General features: G+C 43.5%; 2 protein-coding genes across 11 annotated transcripts in view; both read right to left on the reverse strand.

Moving 5' to 3' along the window:
- amot (angiomotin) overlaps nt 1-22,820 on the reverse strand; it is a 162,280-nt gene that overhangs the window by 120,498 nt on the left and 18,962 nt on the right. For 8 of the 10 annotated variants that reach the window (XR_009785044.1, XR_009785043.1, XM_061750823.1 and 5 more), the window contains exons 3-5: nt 20,764-21,004; nt 20,425-20,658; nt 14,462-14,606 (exon numbers count right to left, since the gene is read on the reverse strand). Coding sequence is in view for 8 of the 10 variants with exons in the window: in XM_061750823.1 (XP_061606807.1) it covers nt 14,462-14,606; nt 20,425-20,658; nt 20,764-21,004 (620 nt within the window). In the remaining 2 variants the exon portion in view is untranslated. Of the gene's footprint in view, nt 1-14,461; nt 14,607-20,424; nt 21,005-22,820 lie in introns of all 10 variants that reach the window. The other 2 variants (XM_061750816.1, XM_061750817.1) reach the window with 1 other exon arrangement.
- On the reverse strand, nt 16,175-20,413 carry LOC133466802 (uncharacterized). The gene is made up of 2 exons (XM_061750837.1): nt 18,031-20,413; nt 16,175-17,929 (listed from the first exon to the last, which is right to left on the reverse strand). Exons 1-2 carry the CDS (start codon nt 18,101-18,103, stop codon nt 17,103-17,105), a joined length of 900 nt encoding a protein of 299 aa, XP_061606821.1. The 5' UTR covers nt 18,104-20,413; the 3' UTR covers nt 16,175-17,102.

Here is a 22,820-nt window from a genome sequence, read left to right on the forward strand (position 1 = left end):
ACGCCTACCTGGTGAGGTGTTCCGGGCACGTCCCACCGGGAGGAGACCCCGGGGACGACCCAGGACACGCTGGAGAGACTACGTCCTTCGGCTGGCCTGGGAACGCCTCGGGATCCCCCCGGAAGAGCTGGATGAAGAGGCTGGGGAGAGGGAAGTCTGGGCGTCCCTGCTAAAGCTACTGCACCCGCGACCCAACCTCGGATAAGAGGTAGAAAATGGATGGATGGACTGACAAACTTTATTGTTTTTAGCAAATAATCATTAACTTAGAATTTTATGGCTGCAACACGTTCCAAAAAAGCTGGGACAGGTGGCAAAAAAGAAAGTTGAGGAACACTCATCAAACACCTGTTTGGAACATCCCAGAGGTGAACAGGCTAATTGGAAGCAGGGGGGTGCCATGATTGGGTATAAAAGGAGCTTCCCTGAATTGCTCAGTCATTCACAAGCAAAGATGGGGCGAGGTTCACCTCTTTGTGAACAAGTGCGTGAGAAAATAGTCGAACAGTTTAAGGACAATGTTCCTCAATGTACAATTGCAAGGAATTTAGTTATTTCATCATCTACGGTCCATAATATCATCAAAAGGTTCAGAGAATCTGGAGAAACTACTGCATGTAAGCGGCAAGGCCGAAAACCAACATTGAATGCCTGTGACCTTCGATCCCTCAGGCGGCACTGCATCAAAAATCGACATCAATGTGTAAAGGATATCACCACATGGGCTCAAGAACACTTCAGAAAAGCAATATCAGTAAATACAGTTTGGCGCTACATCCGTAAGTGCAACTTGAAACTCTACTATGCAAAGCAAAAGCCAATTATCAACAACACCCAGAAACGCCGCCGGCTTCTCTGGGCCCGAGCTCGTCTAAGATGGACTGACGCAAAGTGGAAAAGTGTTTTGCGGTCCGACGAGTCCACATTTCAAATTGTTTTTGGAAATTGTGGACGTCGTGGCTTCCGGGTCAAAGAGGAAAAGAACCATCCGCATTGTTATGGACGCAAAGTTTAAAAGCGAGCATCTGTGATGGTATGTGGCTGTGTTAGTGCCAATGGCATGGGTAACTTACATATCTGTGAATGCACCATTAATGCTGAAAGGTACATACAGGTTTTGAAGAAACGTGCTGCCATCCAAGCAACGTCTTTTTCATGGACGCCCCTGCTTATTTCAGCAAGACAATGCCAAACCACATTCTGCACTTCTTATAACAGCATGAGTTTGTAGTAAAAGAGTGCAGGTACTAGCCTGGCCTGCCTGCAGTCCAGACCTGTCTCCCATTGAAAATGACATCTGCCCGGACATGTTCTAGGGCTGACCTCGCATGAACCTTGCCCTAATCAGACAACATGACCTCGCGTAACCGTGTTTGGCCTCGCATGATCCTTTTGAAGTAACAATTTTTTAGCATGTGATATTTTTATTGGTTTATAACCCTTTAAAGTACAGGCTACATTGTTTTTATAACACTTTGAAGTACCAGGTGACCTTGCGTGACCCTTTAACGTTCTGGTTATATTGTTTTTAGAGCCGTTTGAAGTGGCAGTTTTATTATTTTATATACGCTAGAGGGAGCCATAATGACATCACGTGATCAAAACAAAACAACTAAAGGTCCAAGGTCAAAGCCATAAACCTGTCAAACATGACCTGTCAAGAGTTTAATGAAAGCTCTATTTGATTGTTTTTTTTACTATCTTCTTTCAGGAGGCTATCTACGTGCGAATGCACATCATGGTGTCGCTCCTTTAGACCGGTATTGCCACAGTATAATATGTGTGCCTTGGGAGAATGTAGTGTGGATCAAGGTATTCTGGCAAACGGTGAAATGCAGGGTTCTCCACAATATTAAATGCGAGGTTGGCCAGCATGATAAACGCCATAAGTGTCAGCGTGCCAACTCTTACCTTCTTACTGTCATTGCTATACAGACAGGTATTGTCTGTCATTTGCTTCAGTGTTCGTTTTGTTAGCTTTTCTTTTTCGACGCTGTGTTTCTTGAACTCGACATGCTCCTCCATGCATCCCTTATACTGTACTGATTAAATTTGTCACGTTGCCTTTTGTTGATGCTCCCCTACAAGGTATTGCAGTGTTGCACAGATTGCAAACAGCTTGAGTTTTATCTGTCTCAGACACCGCAAAAAGTCCCACACAGCAACATGTTTTTTCACTGACAAAAAAAAAATTATTGGTCATCAAGTCTGTACAGTACTACGCCACAAGAAACGTGACAGGGCTAAAAAAAAAAAAAAAAAAAAAAAACCTAGCCTATCCCAGCAATCTTCGGGCGAGAGGTGGGGTACACCCTGAACTGGTCGCCAGGCCAATCGCAGGGCACACATATAAACAAACAACCATTCACACTCATATTCACACCTTCGGTCAATTTAGAGTCGCCAATTAACCTACTATGCATGTTTTTGGGATGTGGGAGGAAACCAGAGTACCTGGAGAAAACCCACGCAGGCACGGGTAGAACATGCAAACTCCACACAGGCGAGGCCGGATTGGAACCCAGGTCCTCAGGCGGATGTGTTCACCAGTCGCCCACCGTGACTATTTTATTTTAATATTTTTAGTCTTTGTTTAACAATATGTCAAAGCTTAATTTTTTTGCTCTATACATTTAACACAATTGGACAAACAACAAATCAATGGATAAATAACCTAAAATAAATAATACCACTCCAAGGGTCACAAGTACAAATTTAAATAACATTGAAGACATTGAAATGGGAGCATAACATTCGACACTTTGATTATTGACCACTATCAAAAGTCGATGATATACGATGCCCTACTCCGAGCTGCTCCCCAATATGCCTCGGGGAGCTGCCTCAAGGCTCGAAGGCGGAAGTGAAAGTAAAACATAATTTTCTGATTTGAACTCCGATTTTAATATAAGCATTATTAAAAGATAGTAATAAGTACCAACCAAATTGTTTTTTTTCATGTATTTAACGTACATGCATACATATATGATTCATCTTATGCGACGTGAGAATGTTAAATGAGTGTTTTTAGCAGATAAATACTGACATACAGTATGGTTTGAACACCAACCCATGAACAGGCTTATCGACTGACAGCAGGCAGAGAAAATGATGTTTAATCTCACAAATGTCACAAAGTATCCAGTCACACAAACACATACTGTGTCACACCTCTGTCACTGTCAAACTGTTAGGAAGTAAAATTGGGCCAGTTTGCCTTATCATAACAAAGTAAATTTTGGGATTTTCTACACAATTTAAGACAAAGTACATTTGAAGTTGGTATGCAGTAAGTAAGTAAGTAGTTGACGGTATATTAAATGTTCACTATATCTGATTTTATTGTCGTCTGTGATCTCATTGAAAATAAGTTGTAATTTGTGATATGGAAAAATTAATCATGAGCTTAGTTACCACTTTGCCTCTTCTTTTGTGATGCCTCCTTTTCTTTCAACATCAAAAACACCATTTAAACCCATTTAACTTTTTGCCGTTTTCTGCAAGGGTTGAAAAAAAATCAATAATATTTGTATGTAAATGTAGAAAACAATATGTATTGCAATAGTGTTTGTCTTGCCTTCATTTGTAGTGTAAGGGAGGAGAACTTGTGGAAACCAGAAGCTATTTATCAGGTGGGATTTGTAATGCAGCTCACGTTGAAAACAACAGCAACATTTTGTCACATTTAGCTTAAGTTTAAATGGATTTTTTTAAAGTATTAAAAGTCAATGATAAATACGTGCCTAAATGTTAAATAGAGTATTACCTAAATGTTAAATATATAGCTAAATGTTAAATACATCTAAATATAAATCTTAAATCTTAATGTTAAATATATATCTAAATATAATATCAAAATTTTAAATATATATGTATATCCATCCATCCATTTTCTGAGCCACTTCTCCTCACGAGGGTCGCGGGCGTGCTGGAGCCTATCCCAGCTATCATCGGGCAGGAGGCGGGGTACACCCTAAACTGGTTGCCAGCCAATATAAACAGGGCACATATAAACAAACAACCATTCACACTCACATTCACACCTACGGGCAATTTAGAGTCTTCAATTAACCTACCATGCATGTTTTTGGGATGTGGGAGGAAACCGGAGTGCCCGGAGAAAACCCATGCAGGCACGGGGAGAACATGCAAACTCCACACAGGCGGGGCCGGGGATTGAACCCCAGTCCTCAGAACTGTGAGGCAGACGCTCTAACCAGTCGCCCAACGTGCTTGTTAAACTTTTCACGGAAAATATTTTAATCAAAAGGTCAAGAGTAACAGGGAACATTTAAGATTGGAAAAAAATATATTGATTTGTTTTATATGATATATAATCAATTGATCTGAAAAAAATATCGTAATAGAATTTTATATATATATATATATATATATTTGTTCAATACAAGGGTTCTACTCAAACCCAAAACTCAGGTTTTTGTATATAAAAAAATGAGACCAAGATGAATCATATCAAGTCACTGATGGTGTAGTGGTGCACTTGCCTGACTTTGCTGCGGGCAGCGTGGGTTGAGTTGCCACTCAGTGACGGTATGAATGTGAGTGTGAATGGTTGTCCATGTCTATATGTGCCCTGCGACTGACTGGCGACCAGTTCAGGGTGTAGTCTGCCTTTCGCCTGAGGTCAGCTGGGATAGGCTCCGGCGACCCTAACCAGGATAAGCGGTGTTGAAAATGGATGGATGGCTGAATCATATCAAAACAAATACACCCCCCCCCCCCCCCCCCCCCGCCAACCCCCTTTTTTTAACCTGTGCTGTTTGGCTGTTAGGCTGCTGTCAAGCAGAATGGAGACTAACCCATTTATGCCGGAAAAGTTTTACTGTGCAACAGTTTTTTATACTGCCACTGTGGTTCTCTGTATTATGATGGCTAGTAATTGAAAATTTCAGTCAGACAGAACAAGGTATTATAGAGGAGTGACAGAAAGAAAAAGGTAATGACAGAGGGGGGGAAAAGTTGTAAGAAAAATAATACGAAAAACCAAATCATTTTATGCATTATTTTTTATCATTATTTAGCTTCTTTATACTGATGTTTATTACTTGTACTGTGTTTTGTAGCACCGTGGGCACTTGAGTACCACAATTTAAATCCTCAGTGTGTGCTACGCATATTGTAGAATTGACAATAACAATAATTGACCTTGTACCATCATCAGCGTCACACTGGATTTGAGTATTGTACGGGGCATTAGTGCTACACCCTGTGAGGGAAGAACAGGACAATGTAGGATATGACAGGACAGGGATTGGAGGTGAAGAGCAGGACAAGGGTAGTGGACCTGCCTGCACGACTGGAGTGGCGATGGAATTTTTTTTCTATAGAAACAGAGTGCAAGTGAGGGGACCTCCCAAGAGGTTTTGCAAGGTCATAAGTTATTTATAACGAGTAGGGAGTGGCCCCACACCCAGTGATTGAGTCCCAGGGGTGTGTGTCTACGGACTCACGCAAGTAAATCCACAGCCTCACATGGAAAATAAACAGCAGAGGTGTCCTGGAATTGTTCCGCCAGCATAATGGGGGCTGAGGGCTACACCCCACCTCGGGGAGGGCAGACAGGACACCACCCACATCAAGGGACCCAGGGTGGTCCACCAGCCACCCCACAGTGCTAGAAAAACCGGACACGCGGAGGAGAACATGGGGACCCACCACCGCACCCCAGTTATGAGAAAGATGAACCAAATTGGCAGGGAAAACTCCACTGTGGCACAGTAAAACTGTTCCGGCATAAAAGGGATACAGATCCTCCTTTGTGCTTGACCTAACAGGACAAAAAAATAAATAAATCGGGAGGCAATGGTGTACTACTATAATACCTTGCTCGTTGAGAGTCTTTCCTAGGATTGAAGCAAGGGTTTCCTATGAGTGTAAAATCCATCAGGGCTCCCTCTCGGAGTAAATTTTATTTTCTCCACACAGGCGACAGGCGGGGCCGGGGATTGAACCCCGGTCCTCAGAACTGTGAGGCGGACATTCTAACCAGTCGTCCGCCTGTGTAAAATACCATTTAAACAAAGTTATGAACTTACTAACAGATAAACGACCATCCACAAATCAATGGCTGGTATTCCCTCCCTAAGGTTACGCCCATCTGTAACAATGACCTTTTTACACCAGCTCGGGATGACTGGCAATTTGGATCTATGGAGATGATTGGCCTTCGTTGTCTGGGTGACTTGTACATTAATGATGTCTTTGCCAGTTTTGACTAACTACGCTTGGCATTCAACTGAAATAGCTCCGACGTTTTTGATATTTTCAGCTCCATAATTGTGCTCGGACCACTCGCACGCATTCCCTCAAATCCAATGCCTGTGTGGCATCAATTTGGCACTTAAAGCGGGGGCTCTGCCCAGGGGTCAGGTTTCCTCCCTGTATGACATCTTGTCTACAAATAATGATTCCGTGGTGGTAAAGTTATTATAGAAAATGAAAACTAATGAAATAAACTTTTATTGAAAAAACATTTTCGTTCAGAAAATAAAAACTAAAATGTTTGCTTTTTTTAAAATGACTAACTGAAACTACCTTGTAAGTGTACAAAACTAACTATAATTATAGCAAAAAATGTCCTTAGTTTTCGTCTTCGTCAATTAATTTCATACGTGAGCTTTCAGGGTTGATTTTAAATGTATTTATTTTGGTACGGCCGTACAGAAGGAAGTCGTTTAGGAATTGTAGTTCTTTTACTGTGTCGCCAAGAAACGACGTCATTGAGCAGCAGGCAGTAAAACAAATTAGATATGGCTTTAACAAACAAACAAAAAGATTAGATATGGCTGCCCTTCGTGTGTCACTCAACTCAGCCTGAGATGCGCTGCAAGGTAATAAGTATATGATATGGATTCATTGGAAATATTCCACTGCCATATCTCTCTGAGTTGACAGTGAGATCACTATTTACCCTTTGTATAAAGTGTGTATGTGTGTAAAACTACTTTTACTGATGTTATTCATGCAACACCTAAACACTAATACACAATCAAAAACAAAGCAGGCTACAATGAAGTTTCATGCAAGAGCTTTTAGTGGAAAATTTCCACACAAGAAATATTTTAACAATACAGAAAAACTCAAAACAATATTTTTAAATTATATAATAAAGGCTTATAATAAAGATTAAAGGTGCTGTCAAAAAATACTAAGTTGTTGGTCAGTAACCCCATGTCTTGTTTTAGTGCAAATTTGAGAGGGAAAAACGTTTCACACAAGAATATTTTGATAGAAAACTCAAAAACAATACTGCAAGTATTAGAAAATAGATAAAACTACAATAAATTTGAGAAAACATTGTGCATACAGTCCACTAGTACTACTAATACAAACTGTACATTGGACTAGTGAACTGTCCTAAGGTGCATATAGTTGCTTTGTAAAAAATTAAATAAAATAAAAATAGTGCTTAAAGCCTGAGGAGGACTCCTGAACTGTCCTTTGGTGAATCATAGCCTTTACCTGACCTACAAAAACAGGAGATCAGGCCATTTACTTTCAACCATGACCCCAATAATAAAATGAAGCGTAAACAAAATAAATGACATTCCTCCAAAAAATAAAGCATTTACGTGCTTTATGGCCTCTCCTTCTTGTCCTTCGGCAAATTTGCATTGAGGAAGATAAGTGATCTCACTTTTGCAGGCTTGAGGCGACTTCTCCTCTCTGTGATTATTTTTTCCAGTTTTCGAGAAGATTCTCTCAGATGGAACTGATGTGGCCACAATGCAAAGCTTGTTAGCCATGAGTTTGCTAAGCCTGGGTTACACAGCCACCTGACTTTTCCACCACTTGAGAGGATCTTCATTTTTTGGAACAAGAGGCTCCTCTAGGTACGCCTGCACCTCAATGACAGCGTCTGCTGTGGGGTTCTGAGTTGCCACTGTTCCAGCTGCCTGCTCATAGAGCTGGGAGATACAACAATGGGTTGGGAGATAAAAAATTTTATTATGAGATTTTGATATGAGAATGATGTCATCCTAGATTTAGAGTAAAAATGGTGATGAATTTTTGCCATCCTTACTTCCATGTGGAAATAACTCCAAACAACTGATTATTATTATTCTATTTGTCATTCGCTCGGTGCTTGGAAGCTGGAATGTGAGGGGAGTCCCGGGGTCAGTGCTGCTGGGCTGGATGGGGCGGCCCTCTTTATCTGTGGTTCTCCTGTCTGATGGGCCCGACCTGCAGGAGCCATGCCTCTAAATCACTCAACTAGCACACACTTACACCGCTCACTGTTAATATTTTTCGCACTCGTCACATCTGGGCACACATACATATCCAGGGGTTCCTGGGGGACTGGTATGGAGTCGGGAGGGTGTGGCTGTCAGACCGGGTTTCAGTACGTCAGTGATGTTTCCCGGTACGGGCGCTCTGGCCCTCCGCCCTGCCTGCCCCCCAGAATTTTAATGCATCACACACACTCATCCCCATTTCTTTTAATGCACCACATACACCCATCTCTGGGGAGCGGTGGGTCTTGGGTGGGGGGGACTTGGCTGTTAGGCAGCAGTGCCTGGCAGCCCTGACCCCTGGCGCACTGGCCTCTCCAGATTTAAATGCACCACACCACTGATACACGGGGTAGGGCCAATGACTGCCAGTCAGGGACCTGACAGTCATAGTAACAGGGGTGCTAGGGGGTTCTCCTTAGCTTCATGGCGGTGCTCCTCAGGCCGGGTCCCCCCGGGCTGGATGACTGCTTGGCGTTGGGGCTCCCCTCTCATGCCCCACGGCTGTTCACTGGGTTCCCTCCCCCTTATCGTTCCTTTGTCGGGCGGCCCTATCTGCCCTCCTTTCCAACAAACAAGGGAAACTGTCCCACCCTCAGGCTGGTCGGGGACTGGCTACATCGTGTGCCCTGCAGGTTGGGGGGCGTCTTGCTCTCCTGAGGGTGCAGTGGGTGGTGGTGGTGGCGGGGCGCGTGGGGCGGTGGGGTTTGGCTGGGTGGGTGGCATTGGCTCCCTGCGGCCTCCTCCGGGTGGCCGGTTGTCGTGACACCTTGATGGGGCCGGCTGGCCGCCCTGGGTCCCTCGGTGTGGGATGTGTCCCGTCCGCCGGGCTGCTCTCGGGTGGACTAATGGGCCCGATCCCGCCTCTCGATTGATTTGGTGGCGTCCTCAGCCACCGCACTGCAGGCACAGCAATTTAAGGACTCTTCTGTCAGTCATTCTGCTTGCGAAACGGTGTCAATTCACTTGCATGTGTCCGCAGGCACACACCCCTGGGACTTTTTGGCTGGGTGTGGGCCCACTCACTTTTTGCGACAAATAACTCATGAGTATGCGAATTGCTTGGGTCACCCCTCACTCCCAGCCTTGTCCAATAGGCGTTCATAATTTACAGTCACTCCTACCACAGTTCAATTGTACAGCCGGGTTCACGACCCTTGTCCTGCATTCTTCTTCCCCTGTCCTTGTCCTGTCCTATCTTGGCCTGTCCTTCCCTCAAAGGGTGTAAGCACTACTGCCCCATACAACACTCATTGTTCTAGATATAAAGGATTTACTTTTCCCATTTACCGTTAGTGGTTTGTCTTTTGTCTTCTTTTCTCCCTCCCCTCTAGAAACTTTGTTCTGTTCGACTGATTGACTCTGATTCTCAATAAATATCCATTATAATACTAAGAAACCACAGCGGCAGCTTAAAAACTCCCCTTTGACACAGTAAAACTGTTCCGGCGTAAAAGGGATACAATACATTCTGCTTGACCTAACAGCCGAACACGAAGAGGGGGGGGAAAAAAGGCATCTTAGTGGATGTTGGTTTCAGGCGAGGGGGGATGGTAGGAAGCTGGTGTGCATTGGATTCCAACATTGACAAGGGCCTTCATCTTGTCCATCACATATAATAGAGCATTTAGGCTGGATGATAGTAAGTGTTGCATTGGGCTTTGTTCCAATGGGGCAGGGAGGGGTGTGGGAGAGTACAAGCCTCATCTCATTCCTCATTCGTTTCTCCAATTGTTTAGGTGACTCCATCTCTGCTTTGTGTCGTCTTATATCTTGTTCCTCCAATTGTTCCACTGATTGTTTACGAATCCTTCTGTGCCTTTTGTTCTTCAGCCGCGTCAACAAGGCCAATGTTTTCCTTTCATGCCGGCGAATGACATACACAGTAAAAAATGTTGACAGCCAGTAACTTAACCCTTTGTTTATTGAGACAGAAACCGTCTGCCTTGTAAAGATGCCTGCGGTCCCAAACAGACATGCAAACACCAAAGGCATGAAAACGGTGACCCAAAAAAATAAAAAAATAAAATAAAACATTTGTAGGGGGGGGTTTGGGGGGAATTTTTTTTATTTTAACATAAATTAAGCAATCTGGAAGACTGTTAAGAGTACAATAGGGAGACAAAAATAAAATTCTTCACACAGAAAAACCTATTTACACCGCTCAAGTACATGATGTACAAATTTAAGATTATAATTAAATTTGCCTCATTTCTTTTGCTTTTTTGTTTTGGCCTCCAACTTGAGCCAGGCCCATCTCCACCTGCACCCGATGCCTGCTTCAAGCTGTGTCGCATGAAGAGCATCCTCCACTTTAAGCACTCTCATTCTGGAAAAGAATTGACTAAAATCATTGTCTGTTTCACTGCATTTTTCACTATTACCAACTTCAAAGGCTAATCCCAAATGCATCTTTCAGGAAAATATTAAGTACAATATTTTTCTGTTTTTAATTGGCCATTTCTGAATTTGAAGTTAGTTCATTCTGTGTTGTGACATAATCCTTAACATCGCTCCGTCGCTTAATACATTTAACATTAACAACAGTTTCCTAATTAATACAAGATGTACTAGGGTATCAACTCTTGTTGCCGATGTTACACGTGCTTCGTGGTTCCACTGGGACCACAACCAGGGCCATGACCCGCAGCACCTCAATGCGAAAATACAAAAGACCAGTACAACAAATACCACACTGGCTGAGCTGATGAGCAAAAATGTTGCTTAAACGTAGAGTAGCAATAAAGGATGTCCGCTTCAGAGGTGGGTAGAGTAGCCAAATATTGTACCGAAGTAAGAGTACTGTTACTTGGAAGCCCAATAGAAGATGTTGTGTGAGGTCATGTGTCTTTCTGGTGTTGTTTGATTGGTGAACTAGACTTAAACATCACTAGCTCTTAAACTGGATTGGCGCAAACAGTGCCCAATGTCGAAATGCGACTGATTTTCATGTATGCCAAAAGATGCCAAAATTTTCAATGAAGCTCACAGATACACACTTCTTAGAGCCACTTATTTAATTGACTGAGCCTGCTTAAACGTTCATCTCCAGATCGTACCATTGGGAAAGGTCCACTTATGAAAACCTCAGCATACAATTATTGCACTTTTGTTAGGAGATCAATGAAATCTCGTTTCAGTACCTCTGATTGCTGTGCTTGTGTGTTGTCGTACTAGAGCGGCTCCAACTACCGGAGACAAATTCCTTGTGTTTTGGACATACTTGGCAAATAAAGATGATTCTGATTCTGATTCTGATGACAGATTTCACAGTTGGGTGCTCTTTAATGATCTCCGTGATTTTTTATTTTGAGATATCAAAATAAAACTAAAAAATTGGTAAAACACTACTTTGGTGGTGTTCTTCCTGCAAAAAATGTTTCACATCATTGACTGCTCCAACTATTAACATTTGGGGTGCCATTTGGGACTGCACCTCAACGCACCCAGCTGTCAAACTCCTTAAGTTTGCAGATGACACCACTGTCATCGGCCTCATCAAAGACGGTGACGACTCTGCATATCGACAGGAAGTGGAGCGGCTGGAGCTGTGGTGCGGCCGGCACAACCTGGAGCTGAACACGCTCAAGACTGTTGAGATGATCGTGGATTTCAGGAGGCATCCTTTGCCACAGCTGCCCCTCACACTGTCCAGCTGCCTTGTGTCAACCGTCGAGACCTTCAAGTTCCTGGGAATTACAGTCTCTCAGGACCTGAAGTCGGCGATCAACATCAACTCCATCCTCAAAAAGGCCCAGCAGAGGATGTACTTCCTGCGGCTTCTGAGGAAGCAGGCCTGCCACTGGAGATGCTGAGGCAGTTCTACACAGCGGTCATCGAATCAGTCCTGTGTTCTTCCATCACAGTCTGGTTTGGTGCTGCTACAAAAAAGGACAAACTCCGACTGCAATGGACGAAACTGCTGAATAGATTGTCGGTACCCGCCTACCCACCTTTGAGGACTTGCACGCTGCCAGAACTAAGACAAGAGCGTGTAAAATCCTCTTGGAGCCTCCACATCCTGGTCACCACCTCTTCCAGCTCCTTCCTTCAGGTAGGCGCTAGCGATCAATGCAAACTAAAACAAGCAGACATTCCAACAGCTTCTTCCCTCTTGCCATTAACTTTTTACACAAGACAAATTCCTTGTGTGTTTTGGAAAATACTTGGCAAATAAAGATGATTCTGATTGTGATTCTGATTAAACAGTTAACTTACAATTCCATTGTAACGTGCTGTCAATTTTGTCTTGAGATTGTTGTCACATCTCTGTCGGACCCATTATACATGCTCGTGCACTCACTGTGGTAGTCTCGCCACGCTGCACTATTTGCATATCTGTTGTTGACCAATACTGGCCACTCATGCCAGAGTAGCATCTGCCCCACTTGCACACTGATTGAGGAGTATCTGCAACATTTGCACAATCAACATTGTCCCAGATGATCGCGCTACTAGTCACTTTAAACTGCATACACTCCTTGAAGTCTCAGTGCCCTTTGCACAATGGTCATTGTACCGGACTATTGCTATATCAGTCATTCAAACTGCTCTAAGTGCTAGAGGACTCTTTTTACATAATTGTAAAAAAAAAAAAAAAATTGCACCGGCATTACCAGATAAATAGCAACCCTTTATTGCTCAGTGACTGTTTTTCTGAATGTCTTTATGTCTCAAAAGTGTTCTCTGTCAATTGACTGTCTGTTGTCATACTAGAGCGGCTCCAACTACCGGAGACAAATTTCTTGTGTCTTTTTTGGACATACTTGGCAAATGAAGATGATTCTGATTTTTTTTTTGTTATATTTAGTTTTATACATTTCAGTGGTGGTGGGAGATAAACATTCTTTGCCAGTGTCTTGTAAAAGTGGCTCAAATATATTTGTAAGTCTGATGTCAATGTTTTGCCTTGACTTGCGTCCTTTTTTTTTTTTTGCCCTTCGCTGTAACTGTCCACAGCCACTCTCTCTCAGAGTTGAAGCACGCAATGGACCCAGATTCCTTGATAATGTGCTGGTCTTCTGTCCACCTTTTTGGATGCTGTCCCATATCTTTAGGCTTTGCTCCCAGTAAATTCCAGGGAGAACTACTGGATGATCCATTACAGTTTCCAGAGTCCACATCCGTCCTCTTTGTGGAGTAGCTGTCTCTTAGCATGCTCCTGCTTACCATTTTGAGACATTGGTAGAGTGGTTTCATTTCCCGACTGTCCTTTTACATCCACATACATTTCAAGACAGTAGATTTTTGTTCCCAGGACCGCCATCTTCTGTAGCAGTTTGTGATAGTGTTCAATGGAAAAGGGAAGCATTTTGTTGCTGGTCTTGTTGCTAGTAGCAGGTTGTGCTAATTAGCAGGCCACGCTCACGTAATGGTAAGGGGGTATAAAAAAAATATTGGATTATGGCAACAACTGACTGTCTACAAAAAAAAGTACAATCCCACAGGTTTAAAAATAGGCAGAAGTCACTGTTTCTAATATCTATGGAATAAAAACAAACTTAGCAAGAAAAATGTTAACAGACGCTAAGCAAGCAGTGAGCAAAAAAGCGTCTGCATTGTATGAGAGCAGGAGCAAATAGTTTAGGCTAGTTTATGGGGCCATTAACCATTTCACACAGGGCCAGAGTAACTGAATAGTTTTGTTTTCCTTAATAAATTAAATCAGCATTTATAAACAGCATTTTAAGTTCACTTGGGTTATATTTGTCTGATATTTACATTTCTTTGCTCTTCTCAGAATATATTGACTGTGAGTACTGTTATATTAAATAGCTATATGTTTGTGCTCAAATGTCAGTTGCTCAAAGGGAAATATATGCATTTCCCATTATGTGTTAGCATTTGCATTAAGCTAGCGGACTAAATGCTAAGCTATGTGCTTGTTTTAAGTACACAAAGTGCAATTCACCTAGTTTTATGTTTAAATTGACAGTAAACTTTAACTGGGAGTGGCATGAAACAGCGTGAAGCCTCTTTTTAAAGAATTGCTCACTATTTGCTAAAGTGCTGCTTATTGTTGAGTTAAGTTCACTGCCTGTATACAGCGCTCGTATCTCAAGTTTGCGATTGTAAGTCAAAGTAAAAAAAACAGAAAACACAAAATGACGGCTCGTATCATGAAAAACTCGTAAGTCAGGTCATTTGTATCTCAATGCACAACTGTACATTGTTGCAAAAGCTATTGGACATTGCTGCTTTCTTACCTCTTAGGTCCCTGTTAAAGTCATGCAGACGCCGGACCTCCAATTCTAGCTTGTTCCTCATTGTTTTCTCCAGAGCTTCCCTCTTGGAAGAAGAATTAGCAAGGGTTTCGTAGGCCTCTGATACCAGCTGAATCTCTGTTTCGAACTGCCAGAAGAAATAGGTGGAATGAAAGGAAACAACCTGATGATGATACGGTTTGGTGTGAATGATCAAGGCAGGTTGACCCAAATATAGGCAACCCAGAACTAATGCAAACTCACACAGACAAGAGTTAAGGCAGTAGGGTAAGAAAGTAAGAATGTCCTGCAATCAGGACAGATGAGAACAATAGAAATCTCAAGTGATGACATCCCCAATGCCATCAATACATACTTGAACATAGTCAGTCAAGCATAACTGATAAAGATCAGGGATAAAATACACTGTAAGCTATTGCAGACCTGTCAACCTTGGGAAATATTCGGGAGTACCACAATGTGCTAACACATGCACATACACACGTACGTACACATGATTGTACTTAACAAGATTTTCCCCATAACCCTTTTTACTCTTTAATGTCAGTACCGTGCAGCTGAAGATTTTGATTTTGAGTTTAGGAAACCTGCCACTAATGGTTTTAGTGGCAGGTTTTCACACTCTTCCTCCAAAAAGCTGCGGGGTCACAAAGACTTCCCAAAATTCCCATGTGAGAGCAATTGGGTCTCTCTGAGGAATAAAACAGCTGTGTGGGCAGAGCCCATTTTCTGACAGTGCAGAAACATCTGTGATTTAATGGGTCATTTTTTGATTTAGTTTACTGTGGGCAGTGGCAATGATGTCAGTCATTACATTGTTCACCCCGGCACTCAGCTGTTTAGACACCAGTGCCTCTTAATATTTGATACAGTTTGTCCACTACTGTGAAACATGCTTTACGAGCACTTGAAGCCCTCTGTGTTTGCGCCTCATCTGTTGAATTGCCCATTCAGACCTCCCATTTTAGATTGGTCTCTTTAAAATAACATTTATTTTGAACAGTTCTCTGGTAATAAATAACCTGTTTGAAGAAGAGAAATTCCTCCTGCACAAGACTCATTACTTTTTTCTTTGACAAGCAGTTTTGCTAATAAATAACTTAATTTAAGGAGCAACTTTCTAATTTTGAGGAGCATTTTTTCTTTTTTTTGCAGATTAATGCCTGAAGCAAGAGAGGGGTATATGATCTGAGAGGCCTTTAGGTCCTCCTCCTCCTTCATCCACCTGTCCCACCTCCCCGTCGCAGCACCATGGGGAGCAGAGCCTTCAGTCTCTCGTTTTTGCTTGATTGGTTTTGCTTGCTTGTTTTTGTTTTATTCTCTCTGTATAATTCTGTTTTTATTGTTGCTTTATTGGCTCTACAGTGTCCTTGAGGGTCTTGAAAGGTGTTTACAAATGTCATTATTATTATTATTATAGCGTATATGGATTTGGGATAAAACGTAATTTACTTGAGAAATGAATTCGTCTAAGTTGAACGCCTGCGTTCACGTCCGGGTTAGTCCGATTTACGTTTTAACATTAAAATCAGACTATTTTATCTCAAAAAGGGGCACGTCTCTTTTTAGGTGTAAAACTTTTTGTGAAAAAAGTGACAAAAAAAACCTCTATGTCTCATAATTTGAAGGTTGCTACAGGAATTAAATAAGAGTTCTACAACCCAGAGGTCTCTTATCGTATCCAAACACAAACGATACAGGTTCTGGGTTTTATATAAAATGTAATGAAATCTAACAGGGGAATCGATAGGGAAACAATGCAGAGAAAAGGAAAACAAGGTACACATACATAAGCATTCATAAAGCAGGTCGAACGTGACGTAGGTGTGAGGTGAGGATGTGCCGTGAGCAATGCATAAAGCTGGGATTCTGGTTGCCGTAAATTTAAACCCAAATATGCACCAATCTATACTTTAGTAGACCGCACGTTGGATTTACATTGCGTGGAACACAATTTAGGCAGGCTGGTCAATCTCCAGGATGTTTGGCCAGTCCGGTCGAGGGCAGGTGGCTTTGATGGAAAAAGAACGAAGAAAAAAAACAAAAATCTTGAAGTGCAGAGCGGCCGAAGCCCGGGAGTGGCCTGGTCACTGGGAGCGGACATGCGCCACCCGTTTCCATCCCAATGGAGCTTCGTCCTTGAGCTGCCCAAGCACCTCCACGGGTAGCTTGGGGCACTGGCAGGGTGCACTGCAGCGGGGGAAGGTCTGGCGCGTCCTCGCCACCTCATGGTGAGAGGTGGGTGCTTCCTCAGCAGTTCTTCAGCAAGGTTCAACGAACGAGCGACACCAAGCACCAAGGAGCTTCGGCCTTTTACGCATTAGAGCGAAAGAGGGCGTGCCCCCCCTCGGTGACCAAAAGGGAGATAGACCGCCTCTTAATGTTACTTTTCCATCCTAGGATTATTTTGTGGTTTAAAACCAGTGGGATAAAAGATTAATGATTGGATCTAGCAATGTCACGCACACCCTGTTTAATCCATGCAAGCTGGGACAGGGTCATGTTTCAACCTTATCTAGTTAATAGCTAGCTAATGACACTTAATGTTTGTATAACATTTCTGTGTTCGTTTTGAGATAAACACAAGCTACTCGGTTGGCAAACAAATTTAACCAGCAGACATTCAAATTTGGAGAAATACAATCACTTGGACGAGCGCCGCCGGAGCAAGGACGGGTGGCGGCCGCTGGACGAGCGCCGCCGGAGCAAGGACGGGTGGCGGCCGCTGGACGAGCGCCGCCGGAGCAGGGACGGGTGGCGGCCGCTGGACGAGCGCCGCCGGAGCAGGGACGGGTTGCGCCCGCTGGACGAGCGCCGCCGGAGCGGGAGCCTGGCGCAGCTGCCGAGGAGCCGGAACGGGAGCCTGGCGCAGCTGCCGAGGAGCCGGAACGGGAGCCTGGCGCAGCTGCCGAGGAGCAGGAACGGGAGCCTGGCGCAGCTGCCGAGGAGCAGGAACGGGGCCTGCAGTCGCTTCCTCAGCCTGCCGCCATTGAGGTTTGGGAGTAGAGGGTACGGGAGTGGAAGAGTGCACAAGGTCTCGGGAAGGTGAACTAGGAAAAATGGCTGGTACTGAACATGGTGGCTTGGGGGCAGGTTTGACTAGACGTGACTTAATTGGAGTCGTGGAACAATGTGTGGGAACAGGTGAAAAATTAAGAGACTTGTGAACAGGGGAAAAACAACGAGGGGGCAAAATTTGACCTTTACTTGGGCGCCTCCGTTGGCCACCACGCGGCGGTCCCAGGTAGATGGCCAAACGGGTGCCCAAGAAAAGGTCTGAGGGAAAGGATTTGGACTCACTGGGGTTGGAAACGGGGAGACGTGACAAAAACTGACGAGGACGGGATAAACTAGGGAAGGAACCAGAAAAATCTAAATCTGTGTCAGATTCAGAATCAGACAGGAGGTTAACTAAATCGGGGCCATCTTCACAATCAGAAAAATCAGAATCTAAAGAAACGTGGATGAAAAATAGTAGGGCATGGTGAATAACTAGGACAAGTGGGGGGACCCAATGAAAATGACAGAAAAGACTGAACGATAGGGCTTACTGGAGGAGGGTAGGTATGGATGGCAGGCTGAGGACGGTGGGAGGCACTTTGGTGGTGTCCAGGGTGACGCCATGTTCTTCCCGCTGGGTCCTGTTCTGGTCGGTTCATTCTGTCAGGTACATGGTTAGGGCGAAGGCGAGGAACGCAAGGCAAGAACATGGTGGACCCAATTGCAGGGAAGCAGGGAGGCAAGGCAGGAGTGCGGGAGTCTCAAAATAAGAATATTTAATCTTCAAAAAGGGAAAACTGAACGAAGTCCCACAACAGATACCAATCAAATCAAAGTAACAAAGAAACACTCGAATATTTAAAACTGGAAACAAACTATGACCTGTGAGTAAGACGTGGAATAGAAAGGGAAAATTACACCTGACAATGACATACCACAATGATAAAGACAACTGGCGACTATGACATGGCAAAGATATGTGACAACGACAATGAACCGACAAGAACTGAAAGAAACCAGGGAACTAAATACAAACAAATTGATGAGACAACGAGGAACACCTGGACAAGACACGAGTGGCTGGAGAGAGCTGATTGGTCGACACAAAGTAGACGAGAACAGGTGGACACAACAACCTAATGAGCACACGACAAACATGGAACACAGGAAAACATGGAACAAAACTAAACACAACCCAAACCAAAACACTGCATATATTTAAATATATTTAGTGAGAAAAATGGTGACGTGTCAAATACTTATTTCAGCCTCTGTATAGTAATTTAAATTGCATAGGGACATACGTGTAAATCTTTTAGACAAACTAGTGTCCAAAGTTACCACAGGTGTCCCAGGTACCATCCATCCATCCATTTTCTGAGCCGCTTCTCCTCACTAGGGTCGTGGGCATGCTGGAGCCTATCCCAGCTATCATCGGGCAAGAGGCGGGGTACACCCTGAACTGATTGCCAGCCAATCGCAGGGCACATAGAAACAAACAACCATTCGCACTCACAGTCACACCTACGGGCAATTTAGGGTCTCCAATTAATGCATGTTTTTTTTGGGATGTGGGAGGAAACCGGAGTGTCCGGAGAAAACCCACGCAGGCACGGGGAGAACATGCAAACTCCACACAGGCGGGGCTGGGGATTGAACCCGGGTCCTCAGAACTGTGAGGCAGATGCTCTAACCCGCCTGTCTCAGGTACCAACATTTCAAAATTCAAAATCACAGCGATGTAACAGCATCTTTGATTCTACATTGATAACAATGGTCAACAACAAATTCGTCTTAAGATTTTTTTACCTGATTTAGCACAGTTTTGATGTGCTGAACCCAAATATCAAATAGGTTTTGCTCAATCAGGTCAACCTTTTGAACTACGAATCTCCAGTTTTGTTTACATGTACAGGTATTTGCACTTTAAAGTAGACTTTACACCGATTTTATTGGCCTGATCAGTATTGGCCGATAATTAGCATGTTATGCTGATCGGCTTTAATGTCATAATTTGCCGATCCGATCAATGACTCGCAAGACATTTACTCCGCGTCGCCATCATGCACAGTATATTTGAATCCAAAAGCTAGTTTATTTTTAGCCTTGTCGCGTGTCTTTTGACATAGTACTGTAAATATCTGACGGCCGATCAAGTTATTTAAAAAAATAATAATAATATGTCGGCGGTGTGGGATAGACAACACGTCTGAGACAGACAACACGTAATGCCCGGATCAGACTACAAGACAAATTTGCTCTATCTCAGACTACTGCAATAAAATCTTGTATTCCGATACCACCTCATCCCGTCTTTTACGATCATTGGGCTTTATCTTGTCAACTCAAATGTGACAGGATACACACGTTACCGTGGCGACGACAACAAGAGTGGATCGCGGCGACTGTATTATAAGAACAAAATGGGGAAAAACGTGTGTTGGTGGTCACCGGTGCTCAGGACAAGAGAGGACGTTCGTTTAAGACTTGCTTTAGGTATGTTCCCGTACTTTTAATACGATACGGCTCACAAGCAGGCAACAAAAACGTTATGTAGCCTAGCAAGCTACTGCTAGTACTGACGGTATACAGTAAATGAACAGGATCGGTTTCCCAATCCGAGATGAGATTTTAACAATGTCAGCTATCATTCTCAAGAGTTAATTATCGGTTAAAAAGAAAAGTTAGCATTCTACATACGTAATAGTATCCTTTAATGGTAACGTTTTCAGCACAGGTGCCAAACTCAAGGCCCGGGGGCCAGATTCCCAAAGTTGGCAGGTTTGCTACATTTTCAACAAATTCCCCATTTATACTTTTCACATCCACCCACCCATTTAAAAAAAGTTAAAAGAAACCAGTCTTCAATCACTTTTACTCATCACAGTGCATTTTTAGAGGGGGAAGAAGAATCTGGCACTCTGACATAAAAGCTCTTATGTTACCTTGTGCAGCTTGGTGACTTTATCACGGCAGGCATCCATCTCTTGCCTCAGAACTCTGTTTGCTTCATTGAGCATGTCCACCCTCTGTTGAGCATGTGCCATTATTTCAAAGGTCTGCCCCTGCAGGTGGGAGTAAGAATGTAGATGGGGGAAATGTCTGGCTTGAACAAAGGGTTGAGGCTGTGGAGGGGGCAAGCCTAGAGAATGCTGTTGTTGATATGGATGAGTCCGTTCCTGTTTGTTGTGAAACAGAAGCAAGGAGCCGTTGGAGTCATTAGGAAAACCATGACATATTTGTGGTGTTGTGTTGAGAGGCACAGGGGTGAAAGTCTCACCTACCTGGTTGGAAACAAGACCCTGTAGATTGCGAATCCCCATGCTGGGAAAAGTCTCACCACGATCATGTGGCTGTTGGTGGGGGCCAGATAGGTGCGAGGAGTAGGGGGTATGAAATGGACTTGGTAAGCTACACATAGTAGAAGATTGGGCCCGGGACAAAGAACCAGTGGAGGTGATGGAAGAGGTGGGGCTGTGGTGGTGAAGGTACTTTTGGAAAGTAACCGAACCCTCCTTATTGGACCTGAGGACAGAAAATAACCCATGTTTTCATTAACACAGCCTGGGCCGGCTCGCCCATTAGGCAACATACCTAGATCTTATTTTTCAAATATGTTTTTTAAAATTCTCAGCTGCCTCATTGGTTGCCCTTCATTTTTAAAGTCTCAAACTTGAAACTAGAGAGAGAGAGAGAGCGAGAGAGACAGGCAGACAGACACAAACTCACGTTCCAATGAAGTTGGGAGTTTGTGTAAAATGTAAATAAAAACAGAATACAATGATTTGCAAATCCTTTTCAACCTACAGTATATTCAATTCAATACACTACAAAGACAAGATATTTCATGTTCAAACTGCTGAACGTGTTTTTTTTTTTTGCAAATATTCACTCATTTTTTATTTGATCCCTGCAAGACATTCAAAAAAAGCTGGCACAGGGGCAACAAAAGACTGGGAAAGTTGAAGAATGCTCAAAAGAACACCTGTTTGTAACAGTACACAGATGAACAGGTTAACTGGAAACAGATGCGTGTCATAATTGGGTGTAATGCTGCGTTCACACTGGACACAAATTGGACGTTTCATGCGGCATAATTACATGTAAAGTCATGTATGGCTATCGGGTCCATACTCTGGGTGGCCAGTTGTCGAGGCCCCTCGGTGGGACCGGCGGACCGCCCTGGGTCCCTCGGTGTGGGAGGTTTCCCGCCCACCGGGCTGCTCTCGGGTGGACCCCTGGGCCCGATGCCGCCCCTCGATTTTATTATTATTTTTAATCAGTTTATTTGAAAGGGGACAATGCAATTTCATAAAACACATGAAATACACATGGTTAAAAAAGCCAGAATTAGCCAGAAGGCTAGATTGATTGGGTGGGGTCTTCAGCCTCCGCGGTACAGGCACAACAATTACAGGACACTTCTGTCAGTCTTTGTGTTTGCGAAACGGTGTCAATTCACCTGCATGTGTCCACAGGCACACACTCCTGGGACTCTTTCGCTGGGTGTGGGGCCACTCACTTATTGCGACAAATCACTCATGACTATGCAAATTGCTTGGGTAGCCCCTCACTCCCACTCTCTTCCTATAGGCTTTTATAATTTACATAGTCAGTCCGACCACACTTCAGTTGTACAGCCGGGTTCACGACCCTTGTCCTGCATGCTTCTTCTCCTGTCCTTGTCCTGTTTTATCTTGTCCTGTCCTTCCCTCACAGGGTGTAGCACTACAGCCCCATGCAACACTCATATCTAATGTTTCATTGTTGTAGATATGCAATGATTTACTTTTGTCATCCTGTTTACAATTTGTGCTTTGTCTTTTGTCTTCGTTTCTCGCTCCCCCCCCCCCCAAGACTTTGTTCTGTTCAACTGATCGATTCTGATTCTCAATAAACATCAATTATCATACTAAGAAAACGCAGTGGCAGCTTAAAAACTCCACTGTGACACAGTAAAACTGTTCCGGCATAAAAGGGATACAGATCCTCCATTCTGCTTGACCTGACACCCAAACAGGACAAACAAAAAATGAGAAAATGTGCCTGCTTACTGTATTTCAGCAAGACAATGCCAAGACACATTCTGCACGTATTATGTGGCTTTGTAGTAAAAGAGTGCGAGTACTAGACTGGCCTGCCAGCAGTCCAGACCTATCTCCCATTGAAAATGTGTGCCGCATTACGAAGTGCAAAACATGACAATGGACTATTGAGCAACTGAAGTTGTACATCAAGCAAGAATACGAAGAATTCCACCTATAAAGCTTCAACAATTAGTGTCCTCAGTTCCCAAACACTTATTTAGTGTTGTTAAAAAGAAAGGTAATGTAATATAGTG

This window comes from Phyllopteryx taeniolatus, chromosome 17, assembly GCF_024500385.1.
Source record: "Phyllopteryx taeniolatus isolate TA_2022b chromosome 17, UOR_Ptae_1.2, whole genome shotgun sequence".
Classification (NCBI taxonomy): domain Eukaryota; kingdom Metazoa; phylum Chordata; class Actinopteri; order Syngnathiformes; family Syngnathidae; genus Phyllopteryx; species Phyllopteryx taeniolatus.

Coding starts and splice junctions, on each gene's coding strand:
- LOC133466802 (XM_061750837.1), bottom strand. CDS start 18,103: ATGGCGTCACCCTGGACACCACCAAAGTGCCTCCCACCGTCCTCAGCC. Junction 17,930..18,030: donor TCCATACCTACCCTCCTCCA/GTAAGCCCTATC, acceptor ACGTTTCTTTAG/ATTCTGATTTTTCTGATTGT.